Source organism: Leucopleurus acutus (genome assembly GCF_964270905.1).
Source record: "Leucopleurus acutus genome assembly, chromosome: 5".
NCBI classification, from domain to species: Eukaryota; Metazoa; Chordata; class Mammalia; order Artiodactyla; family Delphinidae; genus Leucopleurus; species Leucopleurus acutus.
Window position 1 is genome coordinate 11456529 of NC_139147.1, and position 12597 is coordinate 11469125.

At 37.6% G+C, this 12597-nt stretch overlaps 1 protein-coding gene across 2 annotated transcripts in view; it reads left to right on the forward strand.

Annotated features, from left to right (window-relative positions):
- The window catches only part of CRYZL1 (crystallin zeta like 1), a 34666-nt gene that overhangs the window by 9260 nt on the left and 12809 nt on the right, over window positions 1-12597 (forward strand). For both annotated transcript variants that reach the window (XM_082839767.1, XM_082839768.1), the window contains exons 3-6: window positions 1331-1408; window positions 3689-3761; window positions 6812-6856; window positions 8301-8369. In XM_082839767.1, coding sequence (XP_082695893.1) covers window positions 1331-1408; window positions 3689-3761; window positions 6812-6856; window positions 8301-8369 — 265 coding nt within the window. The remainder of the gene's footprint in view (window positions 1-1330; window positions 1409-3688; window positions 3762-6811; window positions 6857-8300; window positions 8370-12597) is intronic.

Consider the following 12597-nt stretch of genomic DNA (forward strand, 5'->3'; position numbering starts at 1 on the left):
GACCACAGTAAAGTGAGTTTTCAGATTGTAGGCATATTTGAGAAAATATTTTCTCTCATATTGGGAAATGAAAGAGGTGGAAAAGCATTGTTTTTCACACTAACTTCTGAGCTGTGCGAAGTTACCTCATTCACTAAGCCTTAAATGGTTTCCAGTTTTTTACCACTTTAAGCATAGATAGTAGACTTTTCATACATCGGTGATTGAAAGGTTTGTGGCAGGCCAGAGTCATTATCGCACTGTAAATTTAGGGATGAAAACTAAGTGCTATATGTATTTCATAGTGCCTGTATATTTCATAGTAGTAATAAGAATTTCCGGCTCATGAACACAGCCCAGTTTTCCTGTGTTATCTTTCTACAGCTCCAAAATCATTTAAGTTAGGAGTCTAAACCTCAGACAGCTTGGTTTCTACCATTGGGTCAGGATGAAAGGTCTAAGAGTTTTGATTGGCTCTCAGGAGCAATCATCACCAGGTTCACACAATCATGAGTAAAATCCACAAATTCATCGATATTGTTGAATATATTCGTGTTATCACCAATTATCAAATCTGAGTTTTAAAAAGGGATAGCCCAGAGTATTGTGTTCATATCAAATTAAACACAGTGATCCCTTTGATAGAACACAGGAGGCACTGTGCAAGTAGCTGTTCTAGCCAACTTTTGATCTAATATTGGGGCATATCAGGGGTTGAAGAAAGCATTTTAATTATTGGTGTCATTGGTGGATGACATTGAGTACCTGAGTCTGAAATATCTTTGCCTTTGAAGTTATATCTAGCTGTGGAACATGAGGAATAATTAAGTTCCATTAAATTTGTATTTTGACCCCAGAGTGCCATGGGGCATGCTGAAATGTCCAAAAAGATGTTAAATAAGGCAGAGATTAATAAATGACACTAACGAACTTTATTTATAGCATTAAGAAAATTCCATAATCAGTACAGTGTATATATTATGTGTATGTGTTTAAGGCTATCCCTGCATGAAGATTTGATGCTTTGAGATTATTTAAATTAAAATGAGGTACAGTATTTGTTGCTCTACTTCGTTGTCCTGTGTTCATTGACTACACATATATCCCTGTCAGTATCTTAAGTACCTTTTCAAAATATGTACCCTAACTAAGGCTTTTTAAAATTTTTACCCCCAAATTCCCTGTATTCTTTTGTATTATATGCTATAGGATAATTGCTTGTACCTTTTTCAGTTAAGTTAGGTGTAAGATTTGGAGTCTGTTTGATGTTGTTCGATTATGTGTGAAAATTTTTGCGACATGAAGGCATATTCTCAAAGGAATGTGTAATTATTTTATTATTTGGTTCTAGGAAAATCTTCCTGTTACAGAGGATAACTATGTGAAGCTTCAAGTTAAAGCTTGTGCTCTGAGCCAGATAAATACAAAGGTATAAATACAAAGGTATTGGTGCTTTTATTTTGGCCAAAAGTCAAATGAGAGTTTCACAATGTATTTAGCGTACAAAAATTATAATAATAACAACTGACTTCTGAGTACGAAGAAATTATCATTCTTAGAAGAATAGAACAGCTAGGGAAAAATTAAATGTTCATTTGTGTATTTCTATATTAAGGTAAATTATTAGCCTAATTGAAGTCATGCATTTTATATTATTATATGAAAATATTTTATAAACTCCTTTACATTGTGAAAAGCTGAGAATTTATAATTACTAAGACCTATAAGCAAGGAAGAAGTGACTGTTTAAATATAGTAAAAATAGAAACTAGAAACCTAAAATTAATTTATTAAGTCTCTAGTCTGTAGATATTTCTAGTCAATGTCTTGATAGGGTTCATATTCTTCTTGTCATTTCTCTTTGTCTCTCTCTCTCATACACCACCTCACACCACCCCACAGTAATCTTCCATTATTGACCACGAAGTACATGGAAAGTCTTCAAATGGTAAATAAATAAAGTATGGTTAAATGTGCCATGATAAATAGAGCAGGCCCATTTACTCAGTTTTATAAAGATGAATACTATAGTTTTATTGGACCCTTAACTTATTGGCTTATAATGTCAGCATAACTTCTAGGGATCTAAAAGTTTTCTTCAGTAAAGTCACATTTAGGGAAACTACAGAACAAAGGTATAGGCTTCCACTGGGCGATTCTGTAACATGAGCATGACTTGAGAAGTGAATTAGTGAGATGCCCTGAAGTCCTTTCACTGGGAATAATCTACTGTTCCTTATCTGGAGAGATCTGTGTTCAGCCCTTCCAAGATGTTCTTTATAAAACTACAAAAAATCCATTCAAATGCTGGTCTAGGAAATTATCTCCATGTCTAACAGAAAGAAATGGTAAATTACAGTGAAATAAATTTGATTTTACAACAACTATTAATCATAATGATTATGAAAACTGTAGGAATGTGAGAAGATGCTTATGGTAAGTGAAGGAGAACAGGGTGCAATTGCCATAACCATGATTTTAGCTCTGCATAAAAAATAAACACTGTAAAACACCGAGTATTTCTGTAAGAATGTTATGTGAACATCTTAGGAAAAGGGTAAAGTTCCACATTGAGAAAGAGACTTTTCTGGCAATGAAGTATGTATAGGAGATCAAAGAATTGAAAAATAAGGGAAATATACAAGAAAATTATTTCAATTTCTTTTTACTTACTGTTCCTAAAATACTAACATATCTACAAATATGTTCAGCATCTCTAGTATTATTATAAAAGTATAGTAACTTTTATACTTTTAGAAAAGTATAAAAGGAGCTTAAACTACAGGCTTATCTATGTACACTCTTGTCACTTTAAAAATCAAATGCTGAATGTGGTCAGAATCTAACAACATACTAATCTCTCAAAAATAAATAATTTGGACTTCCCTGGTAGTCAGTGGTTAAGAATCCTCCCACCAGTGCAGGGGACACGGGTTCGATCCCTGGTCCGGGAAGATCCCACATGCCGCAGAGCAGCTAAGCCCGTGCGCCACAACTACTGAGCCTGCGCTCTAGAGCCCGTGCGCCACAACTACTGAGCCCAAATGCCACAACTACTGAAGCCCGTGCGCCTAGAGCCCATGGCTCCACAACAAGAGAAGACATCGCAATGAGAAGCCCGCGCACCGCAGTGAAGAGTAGCCCCCACTCGCCACAACTAGAGAAAGCCTGCGCACACCAACAAAGACCCAGTGCAGCCAAAAATAAATAAATTAAATAAACAAATGAAAAATAAATAAATAATTTATCCTTTAAAGGAAGAAACTCCAGCCTGAGATTATGTCGCAGTTTCCCTGTGTATATCCATCACTACTTCTCACCTACTCCCTAACCCAAGGCTTGTGAGAAACACTCAAACCCACCCCACCCAAATGAGGTGACTGGTACAAAGTGTTTAGCCAACTGAGAATTGTTCTGGCTATAATTTCCCTTCATATTTGGCAGAATAAAGATGTTAAAGTATGTTGATGGTGGTTTGAATGGTAATACTCATACCTAAGCCCTAATGTCCACTAATTCCTCAGCAAACTTGGTTTCCTACTCTATAGAGGAACCTGTTTTGTGAAGTTATTTGCTTTTTGTCTCGATGCCAAAAATGGAGTCATATTTGCTTTTTATGTGGTTTGGTTTTTGCTCCTGCTTTCCCCATGTATGAAAAGAGGTTCGGATTTATTCTTGACAATAAATTCAAGCCTTTGTCATTATTTAGCTTCTAACAGAAATGAAGATGGAGAAGGATTTCTTTCCTGTTGGGAGAGAAGTTGCTGGAATTGTGTTAGATGGTAAGTTTACAGATATAAGTATCTGTATTCCTTTTCTAAGGTAAAAGAAATTAAATGGTAGCTAATTGGTTTACTGACACATAAAATTATACACACTTCTTCAAATACAAAAGTTAATTATGCAGAAGTGTTTTCCCTTTTTTTAATTAAAAAGAAAACTAGAACAATATTGGTATTTTATAATTGAAGAGCTTATTACAGTTTAGTAAATATTTAGAGATTATGTATTTAAATCCATGAGTAATCACATTGAATAGAATGACCAGTATTGTCCTTTTTACGGTATTTGCAGACCAGCATAAATTACTTGTGTAAGTTGGCTTTGGGCCAAAATTTATATAATGGTCAGTAACTACGTTCACATTAAATTTTTAAAGTATGCCTAAAATGGAGTATTTAAAAGGTAAACAGTTTGCTCATCTGAAATTGGTTCTGGGGAGAAATAACCAGTAATATTTTATGATTGCCTTAAATAAAGAAAAATTTTAGTAAATAATGGTCTTAACATGCAGAACAGTAAGCCTAAGTACTTGAAATAATTTCTGAGTAAACGTAGTGTTCATATTTTCTGCTAATAGTTCATGATCAATCAGTTTATGGTTGCTCTTCTTGCATATGTGAGTGGATGAATGAGCATTATCACGTGGGTTAGACTATTTGAATTTCACCTGTAAATTTAATCTATAATATATCTGATACTCTTAATGTAATCTTCTAACATAACTAAATCATAATTTTATTTCCTCTCCTTTCTTCTGCTTGGATTGTACGAAAATAAAAATAAGAATTATAATAGCCAGAAGATGATCAATTATTCATTCATTCATTTATTTATTTATTCATCATTTAATGAGCACTTGCAAAGTGCTTGGAATGTGAAGATAAATAAGACAGTCCCTGCCCTCCAAGAGTTCACAGTCTAGGGGAGAGGCAGACAAACACGTATAGGCAGATTCATTCTGAAAGCTCCAAGGAGAGGTGCCCAACCAGCCAGCAGAAACAGGAAAGGCTTCTTGGAGTAAGTTAGCCAGACAGTAAGGGGTGGACAGGAGGAGAATTCTTCTCCAAGAATCACGCTCAGCAGAGAAGATAGCATGAGCAAAGACGCAGAAGCAGGTAATAACGTGATGTATGTAAGAATTATGGAGTTCGGTGTTACTAGAGCAAAATTAAGTTCTGGGCATGAGTCATAGGCAAGGTACTTGGCAGAAAAAAACCACTGTGTCAAGAGAATTCTCCTTCAGAGATCACAGAATAAAAGATATTGAACAGAATCTTTTCATGATGATAGGAACACTGATTCCTTCCCCCCCAAAACATGAGACAAGAGGGTAGGCAAGGGCCAGACTCATGATGAGCCTCCTATCTCAGATTGGGTTGTAGAGAGAGTATTAGAGTGGCCATAAGAAGGGTGGATTTGAAGCAAACCAGGCTGTAGGCAAGAGGACTGTTTGGGTAGTAGACCAACAGGCAAGAAACGGCATGAGGCTTCCCTGGTGGCGCAGTGGTTAAGAATCCGCCTGCCAGTGCAGAGGACACAGGTTCGAGCCCTGGTCCGGGAAGATCCCACATGTCACGGAGCAACTGAGCCACAGCTACTAAGCCCGTGAGCCACAGCTACTGAGCCTGCGCTCTAGAGCCCGCATGCCACAAATACTGAGCCCACATGCCACAAATAATGAAGCCCGCGCGCCTAGAGCCTGTGCTCCGCGACAAGAGAAGCCATTGCAATGAGAAGCCCGCGCACCGCAATGAATAGTGGCCCCTGCTCGCCGCAACTAGAGAAAGCCCGCACGCAGCAACGAAGACCCAGTGCAGCCAAAAATAAATAATTAATTAAAAAAAAAAATGACAAAGTCCATAACCTAGACAGTGGCGGCAGACGTAGTGAATGTATTCAAGAAATAGTAAAGCCAGCAGAACTTAATAATTGACTGGAACAGGGAAATTAAAAACAGGTAAAAGCAGGAAATGATTTACAAGATTCTGGTTACATTCGAAAGTTCTCAGCTTATAGGTTGTGTTTGAAACGATAGAAGGGTGATGAGTTCATCCAGGGAGAGAGTTGAGATGAAGGAGACACAGCATGGAACCTTTAGCAATGCCACTGTTTGAGGGACAATTAAGAGGAGTACGAAGGAAGCCAAGAAAAAAGGATCAGGGTGATTTCAGGTAGACAAGAATCCTCAGCAGGAGGGAAGAAGAAAAGTACAGAAGCCAAAATTATTGGGGGATAATGGCACAGAAGAGATCCAAAGAAGCAGCAAACTGGGGCCCTTTTGCAGACAGAGCCAGCCTGAGGCACCGCTTCCAGATTTCAGGCTCTACCTTATTTCACTGCTGCACCTCAGTTTCCTTGTCTGTTAAATAGGAGTAATAATAGGTACTTAATGGGTATGCCATGAAGATTAAATGTGATAACACGGTAAAATGCTGGGCACAAGTAGGCCTTCATGGAGGTTTGGGTTTTTTCCTCCCATTTCCTTTTGTAACTATTTGAACAAAAATATTCTAAAGAATTGACTGATGGTATAGGACTTTTCTCTACACACAAAGAGAAAATGTAACTATCACTTCTGTATAGTCCCCAAAATTTCTTGGCACCATTCTGAACTTATTTCCATAATCCCAAATCAAAGTAGTTTATATGTGATTCTAACCAGAATTCCCACTGTGCGTCAGAGATTTTACAACTCAAACAATGACAGATTGGACGAGCCTCAGGAGGGGTGGAACCCAGTGTATCCAATGTCATCATCATAAGAGCTGTGGAGTGGATTATTTTCCTTTATTCCTTCATCCTTAGCTGAACAGAGAGATATCCTGCTCCACGGTGTCAACAACCACATGGCCCAGATATTGGAGAAAATCCAGATTTGATATGTTCTTTCCTACTGTCCTTACAGACTATCAAAATGTCCTAGAAGTTCTGAACTTTTTCTCTGAGTTAGTGACTTTTTATTAATCCATGGCTTTTAAAATTTATTTTAATCGTTCAGTTATATTTAATAACCTCAAAATAATGATTATTAATTTTCTCCACTCTTTAGTTGGAAGCAAGGTATCATTCTTTCAACCAGGTGATGAAGTAGCTGGTAAGTTATAGGTCCTAGTCCTATTTCAAGTCGTCTGTCTTACTGTTGTTTCTTTTTCTTTCTTTCTATACAATTGCTGATGCTTAGTGTGACCTTTCTTCATATACAAGTACTTACCTAAGTTTTGGAATTTACTCTCAAATATCCATTGATGAAGAGAATTGGGAGTTTGATCACAATAGCAGAACATTTAAAACTTTTCAATATTTGTAGATACGATAGAAAGATGACCATAGTTGTTACTGTCCCTGGTGCAGCCCTTCACTGGCAGGACCCCAGTCTATAGTTAGACTGAAGACTCCAGAGAAAAGAAAAGTCACAGTCCATCTGCTTGAAGACTACTGACTGACTTGGCTACATAGAAGGTCTTCTCTCCACATCCGACTTGAATTGTACAGAGCTGCTCCCTTACCACCCTCGTAAAACTAAAAATTGACTGGAGACATTTAATTTATTGGTTTTCTTTTTTAATCCATAGTTAATACCATTTTGCACAAATATACATTTATACTTGTGTCCTAGACATTCACACAAATATAAAGTATGCATTTAGTAGTAGTCTTTGAAATTGCCAATTCTCTGTAGAAAATATTCATAGGAAAATATTCATATAGACTTAGAAAATGTATAGCTTTACAGCATGCTTGAAGCTGTTAAGAATAAATTTATAGGAAAGTTTTCATCAGCTTTTAACACAATTGCCTTTGACTTGGGTATTTGAGAATTTATTATTTCTATCTTATCTTTATTATCTGCCCAAGAAGTCAGTGACATTGTATTATTCAAGATCCTGGGGCTTCCCTGGTGGCGCAGTGGTTGAGAGTCCGCCTGCCGATGCAGGGGACACGGGTTCGTGCCCTGGTCCAGGAAGATCCCACATGCCGCGGAGCGGCTGGACCCGTGAGCCATGGCCGCTGGGCCTGAGCGTCCGGAGCCTGTGCTCCGCAATGGGAGAGGCCGCAACAGTGAGAGGCCCGCGTACTGCAAAACAAAAAACAAAAAGAACAAGATCCTTTTTGTAAGAGACCAAAAATAAAATCAGATTAGCTCAGGGGAAAATGGGATTTTACTGGAAGCATACCTCACTATCCTATAGAACCAAACTCTGGGAAGGGAGCCGTGAATCAGGGACAAGTTTAATGAGGAGCACAGATGCCCCCAGGACTCTTTGTTCTGTGCATCAGCCATCGTCTTTATCATCATTCAGAGGTGAGAGAAGAGGAAGAAAAAGAAAGAGGTAGTACAGGTATTATAGTGTTCGTATCAGAAAATAAACTATCTACTTCCCTTCCTTAGTTCTGAAATCTCTCCCTTCTCCACACTAGTACTGGAACCTTCCTCAAAATTCCACTGAGGAAAATTTAGACTAATGCTTACTGGCATCTCATTAGGAGTGAATTCATTTCGGGGTTGTGCCCTTAAAGTTTCTCATTTTAATTTCCAGGAATTTTACCCTTGGATTCTGAAGACCCTGGACTTTGTGAAGCTGTTCGAGTACATGAACATTACTTGGGTATGTGGTAGTCCAGTGTTTTGGAACTCACGTAAACCTTATTTCACAGATGTGTGTGGTTTTTAGTAACAGTATGATTTATTTTCATCTGCTGTGAGTGTACCTAGGAAATAACTATTGGGTGGACATATGACTACTTCTAGCTTATATTTTGTATCCATAAAATTCATTTTCAAGCTAAACAGTATTTAGACCTTTAAGTTTCTCTTACACTGCTCATGGTAAGAGGTTTGAAAAGCCATTTCTTCCTTGGCTCTGAAATTATATCAGTAACCAGAATTTTTTACTTCTTATTCTTGGTTATTAATTGAAATTTTTAAATGTATAAAATCTAGACAATACATGTAGAGTCTGAGTCAGGAAAGACTCAAAAACACTTATTCTTTTCTCTGTTGATAATATCTTTTGACCAGTATTCAATGTAACTTAAATGTTAATTTAAAAATTTTCTACAGTAATTTACTTCTTAAATATTTAAATTTAAATGAATAAATGTATAAACACAGACACTCTTCATGAAACCATAGTGAAAAGATGCTGCATCTCCTTAGTAATCAGGGGAAAGCAAATTAAAACCATTTAGAGATACCATTATGCATCCATGAGAATGACAGTTATAAAGTTTGACCATCCCAAGTGTTGGCAAGGATGTGGGGCAGTAGAACCTTTTATGCACTGGGAGTGTAAATTAGTACAAATGCATTAGAAAATAACTTAGCATGATCTAATAAAGGTAATGATGTATTAACACCTCAGACCTAGTAATTCCACTGGTACTTTCATACACCAGAGAAGCTTGATGTGTACCAGTAGCACATGCACAAGAGTTCATAGTAGCATGGTTTGTAATTGTGGAATAAAAAGAGAAACAGCCAAATGTTCTTCCTGGGAAAATGGATAACTCAAGATATTTCTAATTAACTCATCAGTGAAAATGAATAAATAACAGTCAAACATATCAAGACAGATGAACCTCACAAACTGTGCTGAGTGAAAAAAGCAAGTTGCAGAAGGATACGAACAGTGTGATACCATTTCATTTCTATGAAGTTCAAAAACATACAAAGTTTAATTAAGTATGTGTTATTTAAGGATATAAGGAACAGGTAGGGATGAAGAGTCATGTGGAAGTTACCTTTGTGGGCAAGGCAAGAGGATGTGATCAGAGTAGGTCCACGGGACTACAGTGATACTGCCAGTCGGCTATTCCTTATGTTGGGATTCATGTTGTTTTTCATATCTTATCTATAGGTTATTATACATTCTTTTGTGTTCTTGAACTATTTTATTAAAATTTTTCCTAAGTTCTTTCTTGAATGATACAAATGCTAATCAGACCATATGGGCCAATTTGGATTTTGGACTATTAAAAATAGTAAATTTGTACATTTGAGTCTATATAGTAACTTGAACTAGGGTAGGAAATCTTTGGCATTTCATTTTTGAAATTATAAATTGTTAAGTAATTTATATTTAAATTAATGACATTTACTATGTCTAAAATTTCCAAGTAATACCATCTTGTTTTATTAAAAATTAATTTTTGGGCTTCCCTGGTGGTGCAGTGGTTGAGAGTCCGCCTGCCGATGCAGGGAACACGGGTTCGTGCCCCAGTCCGGGAAGATCCCACATGACACGGAGCGGCTGGACCTGTGAGCCATGGCCACTGAGCCTGCGCGTCCGGAGCCTGTGCTCCGCAACGGGAGATGCCATAACAGTGAGAGGCCCACGTACTGCAAAAAAAAAAAAATTAATTTTTTATTAAATTTTATTCATTCATTCATTCATTTATTGGATGCGTTGGGTCTTCATTGCTGCGCGCAGGCTTTCTCTAGTTGGGGCGAGAGGAGGCTACTCTTTGTTTTGGTGCACAGGCTTCTCATTGTGGTGGCTTCTCTTGTTGCGGAACACGGGCTCTAGGCACACAGCCCTCAGTAGTTGTGGCGCGCAGGCTCAGTAGTTGTGGCTTGCAGGCTCTAGAGCGCAGGCTCAGTGGTTGTGGTGTACGGGCTTAGTTGCTCTGCAGCATGTGGGATCTTCCCGGACCAGGGCTCGAACCCGTGTCCCCTGCATTGGCAGGCGGATTCCTAACCACTGTGCCACCAGGTAAGTCCCTTAAAAATTAACTTTAAAAGACAGTTTTCCAGAAGTCTGAGGCCTGTGCTTATTTATGTATATATTAAGCCTACATATGGAGCCAACTGTGTGTCTTCCTTTCAAAGATAAATCTCACTTCCAAATACCGTGCAGTGGAAGTCTCTGATCCATGACTATTTTGATATAATGCAGTTTGAAAATTGAGGACGGCTGCTGTCTCTTTTATGGGAAGCTCTACTATTTTTAATCCCAGAATTTCCTTGGGCCCTTTTTTTAAAATTATTTATTTATTTATTTATTTTTGGCTGCATCAGGTCTTAGTTGTGGCTTGTGGGATCTTTTGTTGCATTGCGCAGACTCCTCTCTAGTTGTGGCGTGTGGGCTTCTCTCTAGTTGTGGCATGCGGGCTCAGTTGTTGTGGCGTTCGGGCTTAGTTGCCCCGCGGCATGTGGGATCTTAGTTCCTCGACCAGGGATTGAACCTGCGTCCCCTGTGTTGGAAGGCAGATTCTTAACCAGTTGGACCACCAGGGAAGTCCCCCTTGGGCCCTTATTGTCCCTGTTCTTTTGAGAACCTTGTAAATATGGAGTCAACTAAAACCTTTAGTTTGGATTCCTAGGCTTGAGTTTTGATAAAGTAAGCTAAATTAAATTGTTATAGAAAGTTAACTGTTGAAAAAACAAACCAAGAATAAAAAAGGTGCATTTCCTTAAGCATTGCTGAACACTGGAGGATTATAAGATGGACCAGAAGAAGAACAGCAAACTGGAACATCAAAATTTTCTAGCTATAAAGCTTAATCTAAGACAAGAGAACCACACAAGTGACTTTTTATTTTCCTACAAATCAGGAGGATTATAGTCCCAAAATCCACCAACATATACAGAGAAAGCAATTCTATTGATAGATATTCCTTGAGAAGGGAAACACAACAAAATGTTTCTTTAAAAGAAGTACTTTAAGAATGGCCACTAACACCTGAAACATTGTAAATCAACTATACTTCAAATTAAAAAAAAGAAGAATGACCGCTAACTGTGTGACCTTTAGGCAAGACCCGGGCACATTTTACTTTGTCTTTAAACAAGCATGCCAAACTAGATAACCTCTAATCTCTGCTGTAGCTCTAACATTCTATGAAAGAGAAAATAATTTCAGTATGTCCCCTGAAGATTTGCAGGGAGAAATAATTTAGTTCCTGTTATAATTATAACTTAGTTCCTGGAATAATTTAGTTCATGACTCTATTTTAGTTCCTGTTAATTATTTGATGATTTTTTAAAATAAAAGCTCACAACTCAAGTCACCTTCTAGTAAGTCAGTTCTTTTACCAAACCAAAGAACCAGGCTCCAAACAACTCCCAAAAGATGTCTTATTAATCTTGTTTCAAAATGTTGAGGACAAAGGTAAAAAGTTGAGTAATTCTTCCAGATCTTTTGTGCTTTCAGTTCTCAGGCCATTCTGATTTTGTTTTTCATACAAACAGCTCATGCAGCTCAATGTCAAAAAAACAACCCAATCAAAAAATGGGCAGAAGATCTAAATAGACATTTCTCCAAAGAAGACATACAGATAGCCAAAAAGCACATGAAAATATGTTCAACATGGCTAACTATTAGAGAACTGCAAATCAAAGCTACAATGAGGTATCACCTCACACCAGTCAGAATGGCCATCATCAGAAAGTCTACAAATAATAAATGCTGGAGAGGGTGTGGAGAAAAGGGAATCCTCCTACACTGTTGGTGGGAATGTAAATTGGTACAACCAGTATGGAGAACAATATGGAGGTTCCTTAAAAACTAAAAATAGAAATACCATATGATCTAGCAATCCCACTCTTGGGCATAATCTGGAGAAAACCATAATTCAAAAAGATACATGCACCCCAATGTTCGTTGAAGCACTATTTACAATAGCCAAGACATGGAAGCAACCTAAATGTCCATCAACAGAGGAATGGATAGAGAAGGTGTGATACATATATACAGTGGAATATTACTCAGCCATAAAAAAGAAGGAAATAATGCCATTTGCAGCAACATGGATGGACGTAGAGATAATCATACTAAGTGAAGTCAGTCAGACAGAGAAAGACAAATATCATATGATGTGACTTATATGTGGAAT